This window comes from Ursus americanus, chromosome 15 (genome assembly GCF_024610735.1).
Source record: "Ursus americanus isolate L20-20 chromosome 15, mUrsAme1.1.p, whole genome shotgun sequence".
Lineage (NCBI taxonomy): Eukaryota > Metazoa > Chordata > Mammalia > Carnivora > Ursidae > Ursus > Ursus americanus.
Window position 1 is genome coordinate 64,486,363 of NC_142141.1, and position 18,099 is coordinate 64,504,461.

General features: G+C 58.5%; 2 protein-coding genes across 2 annotated transcripts in view; one reads left to right on the plus strand and one right to left on the minus strand.

The window, feature by feature from the left end:
• Nucleotides 1-9,944, plus strand: part of TPPP (tubulin polymerization promoting protein) — a 26,173-nt gene extending 16,229 nt beyond the window's left edge. Inside the window, exons 3-4 of the mRNA XM_045808024.2 lie at nucleotides 5,082-5,235; nucleotides 5,391-9,944. Coding sequence (XP_045663980.1) covers nucleotides 5,082-5,235; nucleotides 5,391-5,585 — 349 coding nt within the window. The 3' untranslated portion in view covers nucleotides 5,586-9,944. The remainder of the gene's footprint in view (nucleotides 1-5,081; nucleotides 5,236-5,390) is intronic.
• Nucleotides 9,642-18,099, minus strand: part of CEP72 (centrosomal protein 72) — a 33,239-nt gene continuing 24,781 nt past the window's right edge. The window contains exons 11-12 of the mRNA XM_045808022.2: nucleotides 15,527-15,638; nucleotides 9,642-14,045 (exon numbers count right to left, since the gene is read on the minus strand). Of these exons, the coding sequence (XP_045663978.2) occupies nucleotides 13,889-14,045; nucleotides 15,527-15,638 (269 nt within the window). The 3' untranslated portion in view covers nucleotides 9,642-13,888. The remainder of the gene's footprint in view (nucleotides 14,046-15,526; nucleotides 15,639-18,099) is intronic.

Below are 18,099 nucleotides of genomic sequence, written 5' to 3' on the forward strand. Positions count from 1 at the left end.
GGCTGCTGTCCCTGTCCTGGGAGGCAGGGTGTCAGCTTCTCAGACAGTTGGGGGCTGAGGCTTGGCCCCTGGCCTCTGGGTGCAGTGGGCTCCCCGCTGCCGAGCACAGGGCCATTCGAGACCCCTGGTGTTGGGGGAAGCTGTCTGGTGAGTGGGCAGGGGTGGCCCCAGCCTAGCAAGGGGCTGTGGTCAGGAGCTAGTCACACCACAGGGCCCCGTACCGGGCAGCAGGCGCAGAGCCTTGGCCCAACAGGCTTGGTCACCTTGGAGGGTGCGGCGCCGGGGGGCCCATGCCCTTGTCCCTAGAAGGGGTCGCCAGGGACGGGCGGGAGGACACCAGGAGGCCCCGAGGAGCCTGTTAAAAGTGTTTTTATTTGGCCTTGTGAGGAGGGCGGTGTTGGGCGAGGATGTGCACTCCTGGTCCGTGGGGTCTCGGGACACAGCTTCTCCAAGTGGCGGCCACGGCCGTGGAACTGTCGAGTGGCTGACTGGTGGAGAGGAGCCCACTCTCTGTTTGCGGGCGGTTGCCATGGCTCCGCGGGCGGTGGCGCCAGCCCGGGGTATCTGCGGGCTTTGTTTGGGGCCCGTTGCCACGGCAGCGCTTGTTTGTTTTGATGTTACTATGTGTTAAATTTTAAACAAATTTCTTGCAGCTCCACACCAGGTCTGGATTGAACGCTATTGTTACCAAGACAAAAGCTTCTGCACCCTCCCCACCCCGCGGAGCAGATGGGGTCAGTCTGAAATATTAATTAACCCAGACTCGGTGTGCATAGTAGGAAGGTCACCCTGACAGACGTGACCCCACGACGACGTGCCCTTCCCTCCTGCCTGCCTGTGTGCTTGGGGTCAGGCACAGGTGGAGAGGCCAGGCCCCAGGGGGCAGAGTGCGGTGGGGGTCTCGGCTGCAGCCTCTCCTGGCCACGCACACGCCTGTTTTCTGGGTGCTCCCCTGCAACACGGGTGCCGGCGTCTGAACAGGTTAGGAAGAAGCAGGCTGGCGGGACTCCCTGGGGCCTGCCGGCCACCAACCTGCTGCCTTCTTGCCACACCCTTCATGACCCCGGCCAGGACACAGTGGGAACTGTCTCAGGCAGGAAGCTGCAAGCCCGGACCTGAGCCTTTGGCCTAGGGCGCAGATGCTCTCTACCGCTGTGCAGGACAGCACAATGGCGGGGTTGGGGCGCCCACGGGAGGGGCAGGGGGAGCTGGCAGATCCGTGTGTGCGCTGACGTCCCAGAGATGCCGGCCAAGGACAGAGCTAACCCTTACCCACCCTGGGTCTGCCCAGGGCCTCCCCCACACTAGGCCTTTCCTGCCCTCGGCTGCTCCCTCCAGGCCAGGGGGCATTCAAGGTCAGCGGGGGTGTCAGAGTGGCCATGTGGCCCAGTCTTCTCTGCGGGGCCCTCTCGTGGCCCCAGGGGCAGTGCAGAGCCCCTGCAGTGCACAGCCTGGCACATCTTCGGCCAAGGGTCACGGCCACACAGGACAGGAATCAGGGAGTCCTAGCCCGAAGGCCCCTCGCCAGGTTGATGTGGGCGCTGGGTCCCGGTGCATGACGGCCTTTTAAGAGGATGACCTTTCCCAAACACCCAGAAATGGTTTCAGAGACCTCAGTGCGACTGTCTGCATGGCCCACCCCCAGCCACAGCCAGGATGGCAATTAGGAGTGTCCTCGCAGGGCAAGCCCCGCCCCAGGCCCTGCACGAAGCAAGCATAAAGTTAGGGGGACGCCAGGGTGGCTCTGTCCTACTTTGGGGGAAGGAACTCAGAGTCGGAGCCACAGCTGCCCCTTCAGGCAGGTCAGGGCCTGCACACACCCCTAAAGACCCCCAGCATCACTGTCGTCAGCGGCAGCGGGGAGCCCCGGGCAGGAGCGGGAGAGCCCCGGGCAGGAGCGGGAGAGCCACTGTCTGCCAGGGCGGTCTGACCGCAGTCGGTGGTCCTCCTCGAGCACCCGGGAGCTGCTCCAGGTCACACGCACAGCGAAGCTCCCCCAGTGGCCCCACCCCCACCCCAGCTGGCCCCAGGGAACATCCCAGACGCCCCTTCCTCCCACTGAGCCTCACCAGGGCCTTAAGTGGATTCCCACTGGCACCCTGGCCAGCCAGGCAGCTGTCTGGACAGATCATCCAGGGCCCTGGGTTTGCTGGTCAGGGAGGCAAGGAGAGCCAGCAGCTTTCTCCCACCTGAGTGGCAAGTTACCTGTGATGACCCCGCATGCTGGCTGCCACTGCTCAGAGAGGTGCCCCTGGGAGTGCCCTCGGTCCTGGTTCACAGAGGTGCTGTAAGAAGGTCGTGGCCCCATGCTCGACCCTAGGACGTTTCGGCCCGAAGCTCGGGAGCCTGCCTGGTGTTGGCCCGGGTGGCACACACATCCATCAGCCTTTGGAGGGCTGCACTGGTCCCTGCCTGGCTCCCAGGTGCCCCTGGGTGACCTCTGGCACTGGCAGGTTCCAGCCCCCTGCCCACCTGGAGTTAGGTCTGGAGGCCTGGGGGATACAGGGCTTGGGAAGCAAAGTGAAACCCCAGCTCACAAGGCCTTACGTGTGACCAGTGACCCCATTACCACTGGGCTGGCTTTCCAGCAGGGCGCTGGCCAGCCCGGCCTGGAGAGGGGAGAAGAGGGGGGTTCATTGTGGGGACACCCTCCAGTTCTGTGAACTCTGGAGAACAGGCTCACTCTGTGTCCAGAGGGCGCGTAATGTGATCAGTGTCTCTGGGGAAGACACAGGCATTGTCATTCTAGAACTTACTGGGGACAGCTCTCTGCAGCAGGGCGCCAGGTCCCCTGGGGAGAACTCCCTGCTGGGCAGTCACGGTGGGGACACTTGGGGACACCCAGCCCAGCCAGGTGGAGCGGGCAAGTCAGCCGTAGGCCTGCACGTCCACCAGATCTGAATGTGGCCTCTGACGGTGCCCCCGCCTGCCATCCCCCCACCCCCAGCCCCAGTGACTCACACTGGTGGCGCCTGGTGCCGCGGTGCCCAGAGAGCTGCGTGCTCCGGCGGCCAGTCACCGGGCTGGCCGTCAGGCCTGGCACCCACATGCTACCCGGGCACGGCGTGAATAGTAGGGACAGGAGTGCCTTTGATGGCCCAGGACAAACAAACAGGGCCTCGGCCGGGCGGCAGGGCACGCAGGGTTCTCCGTGCAGGGCAGCTGCTTGGCGACCTTGTCGCCCCCGGCCTGGTTTGCTCAGAGGCTGGATGGGGGTCGACACAGATTGCTTCGGGAGCAGAACCCACGGCCCACCAGTGGATTTCAGGAAGCCCTGTGTCCGCCGGGTCCCCAGCTCCTGCTGCGCGGTCACGGCAGGGACAGATGCCTCAGGACGGACTCGGCCGGGCAGGGGGTCTGTGCCCTTCCTGACTGTGGGCTGTTAGCATGTCACGTGCCTGCGAGCCCCCGTGTGTGCTGTCCATGGCTTCACTGCTGAAGGACACCTGGCTACGTCGTCTACGTGGCGCTCGGGTGTGTTTCTCCGCGTAGAGCCCAGGCGTGGGGTGTGGGGCCGTCACTGCCAAACTGCTGAGCGGATGCCCCATTGAAGCCCCAGCGGCCGTCCGAGCGCCCGGCTGCCCGCATCCTCCCGAGGCGCGTGCGGCCACTCCTTCGTCACCGTGGCCGGACGGCGGGTGCGCGCTGGGCCCTCGCGGGGGTCTCACTGCGTCTGGCAAACAGCGTGACGTGGCTCTCGCGGGCTCGGTCTGCGGCCCACGGCCTTCCCGGTCAGAGATCTTGCTCCTGTGCTTCACGTTGGGTTTTTCCTGTCGCCGGGTTTGAAGGGTTGTCCTTTTCAGGTGTGTGCACGTGTCGCCTTCCAGTCTGTGGCTTGTCTTGGAATGAACGACAGGGTTTTTAAAATTTGGACGAATTCCAATTCCTTTTTTTTTCTTTTACTATTTTGGTGGCATTTCTAAGAAATCTTTGCCTCACCCAAGGTCACAAGGATTTTCTCTTAGGTAATCTTCCAGAAGCTTACAGTTTTGGGATTTTTGCTGGACCTGGGACTAGGAGTTAGTTTTTGTACAGGCCGCAAGGACAGCTCAGAGCTGGGTCGCCAGCGGTCTTTCTCCGCCGGACCGCCTTTGCTCCTTCGTGGGAATCCTCGTGTGGGTGTGTCCCTGTGGCTCTGCGGCTCTCGGTCCCTCAGCCTGTTCTTGGCTGTTGCAGGCCCTCTGCTCGGGGACGTCTACAGAGCTGCCTGCGGGGTGCTGGGGGGCCGTCCCACTCAGGGTCCTGCTCTGAGAGGGTAACCCTGCACCACGGGGAGCCGCCTCCACGGGACCACTTATTCTGAAACACTGACGGCTTCCCCAGGGGATCAGCAGGGGAGAGCCAGAGTGGCAAAAATGGTTTTTAGCTAAAACTACACAGGATGCGGAGCCAGTTTAGAACTCTCCTGAAATCTTGTGAATGGCCTGTGGCGGGAAATGACCAGGGCTGCACCTGCCTCCAGGCCCCCTTGTGCCCCTCGGGTGGGTGGCCCTGACCTGGCTCCGAGTGGCTTCCAGGCAGGGGCAGTGGGGGTCCCAGGAGACAGGGGACCCCCCCGCCCCCCCCGCCCTGCGTGATAACGGGGATGTCGGGCTGCAGTGGCCCCAGGCAGGACTTGGCCTCTGTGCGGCTGAGCGGCAACACGCTTCTTGCCCTGACTTTCCCTCCTGCTCTGAGCGGACACCACGCGCCCCATGTAGAACCAGACAGCAACTCTGTCTGAACGTCCAGTTGTTCATAAAGGGTGTGGTTCCTTTAAGCTTTTTTCCAAGACAATTTATATTTGCTGCTGTTGCCCATGGCGACCGACCGTTGGGCATAAACAGTGCACACCAGGGCGGGGGAGGGGCATATTCTGTATCTTAACGTTACACTCGGTTTCCGCCATGGGAGAGAGGCGGGAGTTCCCCGATGTCAGTGGGCCCCTGGATGGGGGTCCCCCGATGTCACAGGTCCCTGGATGGGGGGGTCCCTGAATGTCACTGGGTCCCCAGGCAGGGGCGGGGGACCCCTGAGGTCAGCAGGGCCGTGCACCGTGGAGGGGAGTGGCCCGGGCCGGCCCTGAGTGCTCTCTCCCTCAGAGGGAAGTCCTGCCGGACCATCACGTTCGAGCAGTTCAAGGAGGCGCTTGAAGAGCTCTCCAAGAAGAGATTCAAAGACAAGAGCAGCGAGGAGGCCATCCGCGAGGTGCACAGGCTCATCGAGGGCAAGGCCCCCATCATCTCGGGGGTGACGGTGAGTGTGGCTGGCAGGGACTCCCTGGGAAGCACAGCCCACAGGGTCTGGGGTCCAAGAGCAGAAGCGATCGTCCCCGGGGGTCGGCTGACGCAGCAGCCCACGGCCTCGGCTCCTGGGGCTCAGGCGCGTGCGCCTGCTCTCTCCCCTTGCAGAAAGCCATCTCCTCGCCCACCGTATCTCGGCTCACGGACACGACCAAGTTCACGGGCTCCCACAAGGAACGCTTCGACCCATCAGGCCGGGGCAAGGGCAAGGCGGGCCGTGTGGACCTGGTGGACGAGTCGGGCTACGTGCCGGGCTACAAGCACGCGGGCACCTACGACCAGAAGGTGCAGGGGGGCAAGTAGCCAGCCCGGGAGCGGCCCCTCCTGCGAGGCCTGCACCACCTCACACTTCATTACATTCCTGTGCTCCCTGGTCAGAACTCAAGACTCTGGGGCCCGGGCTGTGGGGGCGACACCCAGGCCTCCTCCTGCCCGGGGGCCAGCACGCTTCTCTCTGACCCCCGGGTGGGGCCCCTGAACTCACTGACCTTTTATAACACACCTGCCTCGTCCAACGCCGGCCATCCACAAATGGCCTTTCCCAAAGTGTCTCCCGGGACCAGACCACACTAGCCGCCTGGCTCACAGGCCAAAGGGCCACTGTACAGGAGCCGGCGGGCCACGGGGGTGAGCGGGACAGACCCTGTCAGAGGCGGCACCAACCTCCTGACCTACAGACCCCACCCAGAAGCCTCGAGGGCAACAACAGCTAACTCACTAACAGCAGCACCGAGGAAACAAAGTGAGCCCCGAACAGGACACCGTGGGGGTGTGGACAGGTGGGACACATGCTCGAGTGCGCGCGCGCACACACACGCTTGCAAACGCTCACGCACATGCTCGTACACACATGCTGACACACACGCACACACGTCGCATACCCAGAGGCTGGCGAGCGAGGAAGGTGAGCCAGGGAGGGGCTCCGCGGTGGACCAAAGGAACGTGGTTTGAAGTGCAAAGCCCGAGGATGACAAAGTGGAAAGTGAGGGCAGACAATTCACCTCATTGTGCTTTTCTAAGAAGAAGTAAGACATGTGTTTATGCTCAGATTGGGTCAGGGAAGACTGGGAATACCCCGTGTCTGCCCCTTTTTCTCCTGCCGCCCGTGTTTCTGGGTCAGGAGACCCTGCTGGCTGAGGCATCCCACGCAGGTGCTTTGCTGGCAGGACGAGGCGCCTTCTGCCCGGGGCCCTGCCCTGCACTTGGGGCCTCAGGGCTGTGGGTCCACGTGGCCGCTCCATCTTCGCTAGCATGCAGCACAAACCTCAGTGGTTCAGTCTCCACGGTGAGTTCTCCCTAACCTCTCCTGACCCCTGCGGAGTGCAGAAAACCACACGACAGGCGGGCCGGGGAGGGCCCCAAGGCCCGTGGCATTTGCTGGCATTTGGTTTCTCTGTGAGGCTGGACAGGGGGCAGAGGACTGGCGCTCCTCTCACCATGGCCCCACAGCGGTATGTCCCTTTGCGTAAGTTCAGCCAAGCCTGGCGAGTGACTGGTGGGCTGTGTGGTCCTGGCTGCAGGCCTGGGAAGAAGCTCACGGCAGCCTCAGGGAGATGCTTCCTGGAGCCCGTCCACCTCGCCACTGTTCTGTGTCCAGGGCAGCTGGCTGACCGGGGGTACCCCCTTCCTGAGCACAGCCTGGCACGCAGCACAGGCGGCTGAAATAAAGACCAGCACAGTGGCGGCACAGGCACCCACGTCCCTGAGCCCAAAGGGCACGACGGTCATTGCTGGAGCCGGGGACAGTCCCCCATCTGCGCAGAAGAGCTTGGGACCCATGCTCCCACCCAGCATGGCCCCTGTGAAGGGATGGCGTCTCCGGTAGGCTCCTCACTCATGGGCCTCCCCTCACGCCCCCGGCAGGGCCTCAACCAGCCATGGGCACTGGCCTTGCCAACAGCTTCCTTCAGAGGGTCTGGGACTTGCCAGTGCATTCAAGCAAAGGAAATGATGGACGGCGGGCTTTGAGTTACTTGTAAGACACAGTCACACCGCTGTCTCCACTTTCTACCCTGGGGATCCTGAACTGCCTGGCCAGGCCTCCACTCCATGGCAGGGAAGGCAGGACCACAGAGGACCGAGTGGTGAGGGAGAGAGAAGCAGGCAGGACACGGGACCCCCGCCCTGCACGCCTCCATCCTCCCCCAGGCTGGACGCTGGTGACGACCCAGAGGCAAGAGGAGAACGTGGGAAATGCGTCTGAAGGCAACTCTGAATGCGACATGTGTTTCTCACAAGTGGATCACACACCAGAAAGCTCTGTGTCCAAAGCCAAAGAGGTTTTCCTTAGTGGTCACGGAAGGGCCAGGCCTCCCCTCCAGACCCCGTGAGGCACCGTGCTGGGGAGCGCCAGCCACCAGAGGCGCGGGGCCCCTCCTCCTCCCCATCAGCAGCTGGGTCCCCACTGTCGCAGCTAATGATGAAGCATGGATGCTGGAATCCAGCAGGACCTCGGCCCCCACAGTGCGCATCCCCGGCGGTGAACAAAGGGGTGGGGTCCCTGTGCCACTGTCTGTATGTACAGGGAATGGATGTCCCCTGGCCCTTTGCAGCCCCCTTACCCCCCGGAGTCTGTCTCCTGTCCCAGGGCGGGGTCTCTAGGCAAAACACCCTGGGAGACTGGGATCTAAACAAGAGAAACCACGCAGCTGCCCCCCCTTCGGGGACCCTGCCACAGCGCCTGCCCCACAGCGGGAGCCCCCGTTTTACATGAGAAACCAGTGCCACAGCCTAGCGGAGCCCAGCAGCTTGACAGGAAACCAACGGCTCACTTCTGACGAATGTCCCCGAATGCGTTCCTGACTGTTCTAATAGCAGCTTCCCCTTGGGCCTGAGTGAGAACCGAGTGCGCTCAACTGGTCCCCCTTGGTGGCCCACCCCATCCCACAGCACCAAGGTCCGGCTGGCCACACAGGCGCTGTGGTCTCCACTGCTTCCCCTGCCTGTCCCCAAGGACCCTGAGGCCGCCTCAGACGGCATCCTCCCCCAGTCAGAGCCTCCCCTCTGTCAGGACAGGGAGAGAGGTGGCAGAGCCTCAGTCACGAGGCTTCAGTGGTCACCATTCTGTCGGCTTAAAACCATCTGCTCCACCCGTCCCTGCACCTGCGTGTAGCCCTTGCACACAGAACACGTGCTTGGGCTGCCCTGCGCAGACACGCACGCACACGCACACGCATGCTCCTCCATCAGGGTCTGAACAGTGAGAACACACAGGCAGGGTGTGTGTCTTCGCCGCATGTTTTTATGCTTCTACTAACCATGGTTAACTAAAAACCCAACGTCCATCTGTGAATCGACGAGACTGCACGGCACGCAGGAGACAGGACGCGTTCCGTCAGGGAGGGCAGAGCACCAGAAGGCAGCCGCAGGAGGGAGGAGGGCGCTCGACACTGATCACACCAGAATACTTATTTATTTCTATTTAACGTCATAGGATGGGCAACGAGGCCGTGGTCAGTAACACAGTTAGCTTTACCAAAATGAAGTTCAAATCACGTAAGTTTAGAAAGTTGTAGCAGAAGGTATATTTATACTGGAGTATTTTTACACCTCTAATACCCTCAGTCCTAAGTTTGAGGCAGACGGAAATCCTATCAGATGCGAGAAGCCGGGGGACAGGGACGCAGAGACGGTCACTGGCACCGCGTCCTGTCTATGCTGCTCTGTCCCCGTGGTCGCTCGGCACAGCCCACGGGCGTCCCTCTGACTGCGCGGTGGACAGGGACTGTGGCAGTGGGCCGACGCGCGTGCCTGCGACCAGGCGGCTTCCGTGAATGGTTTTCCGGCCCCCGCCACGCTCCTGTGCTCAGGCACCGTCTGTGGCTGCTTCTGCACCACATCGAGTGGTGGGGAGGAACCTAACATCTTCCCCACCTGGCCCTTCATGGGTAAAGCGGGTGCTGGCTCTGCCCTGCGGCCTGTGCCACACGGGACTCCCTGTCGTCACCTGTCCTGTGCAGGCCAGGTTGACAATTCAGCTGTACTGTGAAGTTCCCAATAGTCTAGAATGTCCTTAAGACACTGGCCCCGAGTAGCTCCCCAGCACTAATGATTTACTACTGAACACTTGCTGGGACTGGGCGGTTCAGGGTGCGGCCCTCGTCCAGGGGCGTGTGGAGCCACGGCCCCATGTGGGGCCGGGCAGTGGTCACCCTGACCTTCGAGATGCTTTCTCTCTCCCTTTAGACTCTTGAAGCCCCAAATCAAGCCAAACAACAAAGGAAACCCGCACAACTTAAACTTGAAAGGGATCGTATACTACTAGTTTGTACTGAGTTTTTTTCAGGAAAGGGAAATAAATTTATATATATATGCAATATATTTTTACACTGTTTTGTTACCGTTAGGGAGTTCTGAGTGTATCACTTTATCAGCACGATGGTAAAGTAGCGTCGACGTCTCGGGTGTTCTGACTCAGAAAGGCACGTCCGCGGGCATCGAAGCGCCGCGCTCACCAGGAACGTCTGTGGGATCTGGGTGGCCCTCCTCTCCCTCCCCAGAGCGTGAGGCACGGTGTCACCTATCAGGGCTGCTGTCGAGGCCTGGCTTGCAACCCTTTAGTGAACCAGCTCGTGTCTGTCTGCACATTTCTCCTCCTGTGTTTGCTGTTGTTAACACTGTGTGTCCAATTGGTAAAGTGATAAATAAAGGTGTTGAAACGTGGCTCTGTCGCCCTCAAGGTGCCGTGTCTTTACCAGCAGTCACGCATGGGGCACTGACAGTTAACACAGGCCCTGGGAGGGGCCATGGTGGGACCAGGCGTGGTCTAACGCAGTGCGGGTGCGGCCCCAGGGTGGGGCCCGGACCCAGGAGGACGCACGTGAAGTCATTACACACAACTATAGCCGCCCCGGAGATAGGAATGCGTCCTCAGTAAGTTCCAACCTGAAATCCTACGCCAGTGATACAGTTTCCAAAAATGAAGAGAAAGGCATTGACGACCCTACTGGGAATTTTCACCAGTAGACATTAAAAGCAATTCTAAGTGCAGAGGAACATGACCACAGATGGAGTGTCTGGAGGGAAGCGGCACAGAGACCGAACAGTGAACACAGGTGAACAGTGTACGTGGGGCTTTGTGTGGGAATAAAGATCTCACTGAGGCACCGGAAAACTATCCCATTTAAGCCAGAAGGGGTGCCCCGGGAGGTACGCGCTCCTGGACGCAACGGGGGGAGAGCAGAGGTCCTGACCCAATGGGCACCCGCACACTGTGATGATGCACCAGAAAGAGCGCTCGGCTTCCAAACCCACAGAGGTGAGCATGGTGAGGAAAATAACCTAAACACGGCAACAGCAGAGAGGGGAGACAGTCACAGAAGAAACGGAACAGAACAACACACGTCACTACGGGTTACAGCCGCTGACCCAGCAAGAGAAGGAGAATGATCAAGTGATGTCTGAAAGCCCAACGTGTCCGTAATTTCAGCTGCAGACGCAAAGGGACAGAAGCCGCAGTGCAGGAGAGGAAGCAAGGAGAGCACGTGAAGGAGCAGCACGCACGCCGGCCAGGGGACAGGGCGGCCTCCAGGCAGTGGGGAGGGCGCCGGAGCAGGACACACACCGGGGCTCGCCCGCGATGCAGGAGCCCCACAGCTGGCCCTTGTGCCCCGCCTGTGCCGTCACCGGTGAGGGGCGCCCCGGTGGGTTCCTGACTCGAGAGTTGAGGCAGAGCCATCTCTCACTTGCATCCCTTTCCCTGAACAGCAAGTTCTTGCTTAAGGGACAACTGCCCAGCACCTGTCACAGGGACACAACCCCAAATGCTGAAGCCATTAAAATGCCATGAAAAATTAGTATACCAAAAAATTTGAAAATCAGGCAATATGAATAAAATCCTGGAGACAGAAATCTTATGAAAACTCAAGAAGAAATGGAAAACCTGCACTTCCTATCCTTAAGTAAGTAACTACTAAGTAGAAACCCCCCAAAACCTCAGTGGCTGGACACAAGATTCATTGCTTACACAGCGTCCGGTCAGGGTCAAGGAGGGATCTCTTCCAATGGCAGAGAAACAGGCCTGCTGGTCTGTGACACCACCAGCAAGGCCACTTGGGGGAGGGAGGCCCCCGGCAGCGGCCCGGCAGCTCTCCTCTGTCCCACTCAGAATGAGTCACACGGCCCCAAACCAGCTGTGGGGGTGGGGGTGGGGCTGGTCAATGGAAGGAGTGGATGGGTGCTCTGGGAGAACAGGCTCTGCCACACCCTTTAATCATAAATCAAATCGAACCAATAATCAAAGATCTCCCACAAAGAAAATGCCAGGCACAACCGACTTCCTCAGCAGGTTCTGCCAAACACTCAGGGAAGAGATAATCACAGCCTGTTCTGGATTCTCCTAGAGAGCAGGGAAGGATGCACAACCGAACTTTTCTCCTGGGGACAGTGCAGTGGCACAGACCCGGACCAGGACGGCACCAGAAAGGAAAATCCCCAGAGAGACAGAACTAGTTACCACTGTTAGGGCCACAACCGCACCGCGCTCACTGTGCCAGACTGGTCCTCGGACCTGACTGTAATTACCACGTACTCCTCACAACACCCTGGGGACAGGCACTGGGAGTAGAGACCCAGAGAATTTAAATAATGAAAAGTCAGACACTGAGTGGTGTACCCACAATATAAAATCCTATACAAAATATTAACCAAATCCAACAGTAGGTTTGTAAGGGAAAGCTCATTATTACGTTGTGCTTAACCCAGAAGTTTAAGGTTGTTTTTACATTTGCAAATTACTGTAATTAACCACACTAACAGAATAAAGGAGAAAAATCATCCAGTCATCTCAATGGCTGCAGAAAAGTGATAAAATTCATCCATTCACAATAAAAACATCTTAGCAGATTAACAATAGGAGGAGCTGCTTTAACCTGGTAAAGGCCACGTCCGAAAGCACTACAGATCACACACCCTCAAGAACAAGGACACGAAAGTGCTGAGAACAGACCAACAGACACTACCACGCTTCTAACAGAGGGAGCGTCAGTGTAACCATGGTGGGAGCGATCGGCAGTCACGCACCGCAAAGGCCACAGGAACCTGACTCGGGAGTGAAGTGAGACAGGAATATAACAGGACGTAAAAAGTTAGTAAGAAAGAACCAAATGGAATTTCAGAACTAAAAACATATGCAATTTCTGAAATTAGAAATCCACTATACATACAGGCCTAACCGCAGATCAGGGCAGTAGAAATGACCCAAACTGAAGCCAGGAACAAAAGACGGGAAAACAGACCTGAGTCTGGGGATGCTTGGGGACTCCACAGGTGGTCTGGCTTGGCTGTCACTGGAGTCCCAGGAGGGAGGGAGGGTCAAATAACAATTGTGGAAAAATGGCGGCCAAAACTTCTCCAAATCTGATGAAAAGGATAAACTCATAAATCTAAAAAGCTCAATGAAACCCATGCAAGAGAAACATAAAGTAATAGCTTGGTGATCATTTTAACAAGCTTAAAATGGATTAATGCTAAAATCTTCTAAATTAATAAAAAATGATCTGATGATGAAAGAAACCCCACACCCACACAAAACCACATTTGATGCGCCATGTTTTCCTGCTGAGTTACGGAAATGGGCACCGAAGGACACAGCCATGACCAGACAGGGAGGGGACTGGGAAGGCCACGTCTGAGGGACAGGCAGGACCCCCGGCGCCCGCGGCTGAGCCTGAAGCACGGGCAGCCACCACCGAGCACATTCTTCTAGGCCTGCGCGCTCTTCTTCCTAAATCAACCAAGTACTGTTTTAAAAAATGACTCTGTTTTATCAAAGAAAGCAAGTATTTACACAAGATATGAAGCTGCCAAACTAAAAATCTAATATTTTGCCATTATGCTCTAATTTTCAGAAACGCACTGCGAGTCAGAGGGCAGGGGGTGGGGCGGTGGTAGATACAGATACTTTCAGTGCAGGATGTTAGTACCGTGAAATAGTCTTTTTAATGTTTCCCCAAACTCTTAAGTGTCACTGTTGTTAAGTCTTGAAAGTATTTGTGCCTGCTCACTCGGTACGTGCGCATAGCGTGTTTTATAAAAGAATTCAATAAGAAAAATCAGTTATGATTTATAAAAAGCCACTTTTTAAAACGACCTATTAGTTTATCAAGCAAGGACTGAGTATCACACAAAATCACTTAGTGATCAGACACCATTCTCTTTTACATCGGGGAGGAAAATACTGCATTTGATCTCGAGGTATTTTATGAAAAATTAATAATGTTGGTCTCAGAATATATCCATGTTTCTTGTCTTAGGCTAATCCTTTTTTGGGGGTAAAACCTCAGTTGTATTTCAGGAAACAGGAGCAGTTTGCTGGAGTCTGAGGAGTAATAATCCTGGCTGCCAGCTCTCTGCAAACACTACACCATGCGTATCCTCACTCACTGACTCACAGATCAATCCTTTCTCAGGATGTTTTAGAAAACCGAGCTATAGGCCCTGAACACGTTTCACAACTTGGGATAATTACGAACAGAAAACCCAGCTCTCGCCAACAAACACACCGGGTAGAAAAGAGAGCCCACGTTTTACTAGGCTTGGCAAAACAAATACAAATGCGCCAGCCACGGGCCCTGGAGGCCAGGTTTGGGCGCGCGGCGCTGCTGGGGCTAGCAGCCACCGAGGCCGGCGCTGCCGTGCGGGAACAGGGCCATGGTCTTCTTGAGCTCCTTGTAGCTCCAGTGCAGCTGCTCCACCTCGGCCTTGTGCTGCGCCCGCACCTGGCTCAGCTCCTGCAGGAGATGCTCGTTGGTGCTGACCAGGGAGCTGGAGGAGAGCACAGGGCCGCACCTGAGCCCCTCCCCAGGCCAGCCCGCTGCCTCCTGTTGGGCACCGTCCTCCCTCACCTGGCCAGGCGAGGTTCCCAGGCCGACACCCTCCTGCCTCCCACCGGCTCCCTCCATCTGGCCGTCGCTTCCAGACTGGGCGGCGCCAGGTCTGACCCGAGCCCTGAGCCGCCAGGCCGTGCGCAGGCACGGACGGAGGAGCGGGGCACGCGATGGAGGGCTGCCGCGCCACCCCAGCCACGCCTGTTTCTGAGAAAACCGTCAGTCTGTAAAGCCAGCAAAACAGCGTTCTGACTCCAAAGAAAACCCACAGTCTGGTGTATTTCCAGCTCCTGGTCAAATGTAAAGGGGCCCTTACTAATTCTGACGTAGTAACAGTGTAATTCGGCGTCTTGGTCTCGTGGTGTTGTCAGCCACTTCTACGGTGACAAGCACCTAAGGAAGGGAGCGGCACTGTACTTGCCCACTCGGCCGCCTGCAAACTGCCCTTTGACCCCAGTCAGCAGGGACAAGGGATAGATGGACATGGGATCATCTTCCCACAGACGCTCGTCGCCACGGACAGACCGCTGTGCAGGCACCAGGGAGCAGCCATGGGCTTGGCGGAGGCCCAGAGCGAAGTGCGCGTGAAGCCCCGCTGCACGCTCGCCTCGTCCACATGGAGCCCGCTGCACCACAGATGGGGGCTGTCGGGTTCTGGGGACGAGCCTGCCTCAACCGCCCCCTCCCTACACCTGTGACCGCCACCCTTCCCTTCTCTCTGCTACGGCTCATCTCTCAGAAGCCCCTTCCCCTCTGCAACTTGTGCTTGGGATGGGCCCGCTGACTCCCTGAGAGGTCACAGCCTGGCTCCACCTGTGGCCACACTGCACTCAAGCCCAGGGGGAGCCGTGGTAGCCGCAGCCGGAGGCAGGAGAGAAAGGGTGAGCTGGGCTCAGGCTCTGCACTTGCACTGAGTGCAGATGGCCTGTCCTCACCTCGCCCCCCACAGCGGCACACCTCCTCCCCGAGGCTGACCTCCTCCCCGCACTCAGCCTCCACCTGCTTCCCAGCACACAATTCTCTGAATGAAAACTGAGGTTCTGCCTTGATAATCCCCACACCCCCAGCTCCTTTCTTCTCACCACCCAGCACACAGCCAGGAGTAGAGGTGGAGTCTCCAGGTTCTAGGAGAACTGACAGGAACCAGTCCTGGCCGACCAGGACATCGGGCATCTCTCACCATCTCTCCTGTGCCCCTCACCTCTCCTGGTCACACCCTCAGGTCACACCTCACAGAGTACTGCAGCAAGAAGGGACTTGCTTTTCCTTAAGAAAGGGAAGCTCAGGGAAGTTCCAAGTCAACGCAGAGACACACGCGGCCTGGAACCCCACCTGCCATGGCACCACCAGGGGCTCCTCTGTGCCCCACGACATGACTAGGGCTGGCCCCGCCTCCACCCACACCTCCCGAGCGGGCACCTGTGGCTCTCCTGCAGCATCTGGGTAAGCTCCTGGATCTTGTCATAGTGTTCCAGGTGCTGCTTTAATTCCACAATCTCACCAGACAGCCTCTTCACACTTGTCTGAAGTCCTGAAAAAGAAAAACCATAACGTCACTGAGTGAAATTCACACACATTTTAAAAACTACAACTGTTCAAGAGTTTAAGCTAGATCAGGGATACGAGAAAAACAATATAGTTTGGAAAAGGTCCGTTTGTATAAGCCACTCAAAGACAGCCTCGGGCCGCTGCGCTCCAGATACCTGAGGAGCCAAGTCTCCGCACGGAGGGCACGAAGCAGAGAGAGGGGGGCCGGCGCCGGCCGGAGCTCACCCCCACTGAACATGCTGCTGGCGGGAAAGGGCCTCTGGCACCTTTCGTCCACCGGGCAGCGCTCTGCCCGAGGGGAGGGCCTGCAGCTTTGGGGACAAGCAACCAGAGGCCCATGGTGGCCACATGTCTCTGATGTGTCCTCTGGTCCCACGTCTGTAAGTGACACAGTGTGTCGGGATTCCACCCACATAACTCCTACCTCTGGGTTTCCAACTCGGCAGGGAAAGAAGTAGACCATTTATCGGCTCCGAAACCCAAATGCAGGATCAAAATGAATCCACAACGAACTACACAACACAGGAGACAAGAGGAGAGCCGGAGCGGGAGGTGTGGGCAGAGGGACGGCAAGGACACGGGCAGCAAACTACACAACACAGGAGACAACAGGAGAGCCGCAGCGGGAAGTGTGGGCAGAGGGACGGCACGGACACTGGCAGCAAACTACACAACACAGGAGACAACAGGAGAGCCGGAGCGGGAGGTGTGGGCAGAGGGACGGCAAGGACACTGGCAGCAAACTACACAACACAGGAGACAACAGGAGAGCCGGAGCGGGAGGTGTGGGCAGAGGGACGGCAAGGACACGGGCAGCAAACTACACAACACAGGAGACAACAGGAGAGCCGCAGCGGGAGGTGTGGGCAGAGGGACGGCAAGGACACTGGCAGCCGGCTCCAGGAGCAGAGGCGGAGGGCCCTAGAAGTGCTACGATGAGGCCACAGTACTCAGTATCTGTACCTGCCAACGCCGCCACTGCAGGGCTGTTGAAAGGGATTCTGGGATAAGGGCAGTGATGGCATGGTCTCGGCATCCCCCAGAGCTCCTCCCTCCAGCCCAATATCAAGAGTGTCTAGATGACAAAACCAGAGCCCCGCAGACAACATTACAGCCCCTAGGCATGAGGCAGCGTCAAGACCCTGGAGAGCGCCACAAGCCCTCATGGCGGCCACATCTGTGGGAAGGAAGTGTGGTCAGCAGTGGGGCAGCCACTAAGTGTCCCCCATTTTTACAGGAAGCCCCTGCTGGGCAACCAAGGACCCATGGCTGACCCAAGAGAGGCTCGGCCTCCTCCATGAGGTCAGACCAGGGGGTCCCTGTGTGGTCTCACGGGACTGCAGCCAACCTTGGCCCCTTGAGGCTGACCTGTCCAGCCCCCTCCAGAAGAGGGTTGTACTACAGAGGAATGTCAGGTGTGGGGCCCTGCTCAGGCAGCACAGGACACCAGAGAGAAGCGGGGGAGTGAAGAGGGCCTGGGGGTGGGGGGGAGTTCGGAGCGCTGCCTGACCTGCTCCTGGAAACCCAGAGGCCAAATTCCACGTGCAGGTGAGCAGCCAGAGGAGTGCTGAGGGCAGGCCCCCCACAAAGCCGCTGCTCGCGGACAGCAGAGCCACGCCCAGGACCGAATATTTCAGAATGAGCTGAAGACCAAAAAGAAATGATACAAGAAACACAGGAATGAGTCAGAACCGAGAATGTCAGAGAGCAGGCGGCCGAACTCAGGCCCGAGCTTGCGGCAGAGGAAAACTTCCCGGGAAATGAAGGCTGAGCAAGAAGGAGCCCAAGAGCAAGTGAACAGGAGGGTGACATCTCAAGACACAGGTGAGAAGGGGAAAAGTTTTTACAGAACTCAGTGCGCAACAAAATAGCCCAATAAACACAACGGAAGAGACCTGAGCAGGTCGCGTCACAGACGACAGGCCAGGGTGACCGTCTCATCCGGGGCTGCGCTCCCACAACCGAGCCCGCCGGGAGTCTGTGTGCGCACTTTACGAACAATTTTCAGACCCCTGGGGTAAGAACCAGACGACACTCAGCGGGCCGGTCCTCCAGGAAGTTAAAGCCTCCCAGGGACCGACGAGGCTCACAGAAGACACACAGCACCACCACCTCCTCACTAAAACCCCGAATCTGAAATAGCGACTGCACCCTGTAAAACGACAAAACAGAAGTAAAGCCGGCGGAGGGAGGGAGATGAAAGGGATCTGGAAGAAACAGTGACCACAGAGAAAAAGCACCGCCCTGCTCCAGAGGGCGGAGGCAGCAGAGGAGTGGCCGTGTGCACGCTCCGAGAGGCAGTCCCCACAGTCCACGGCACCACCACCACGGCCAGCCACGGAGGCTCTGGGGAGCCTCTGCTCTGAGCCTGCGGGAGCGGTGCTCATGAGCCAAGATGACCTCACAGTACTTTGCAGCATGTACTGGACCTGAATTCTGAATAC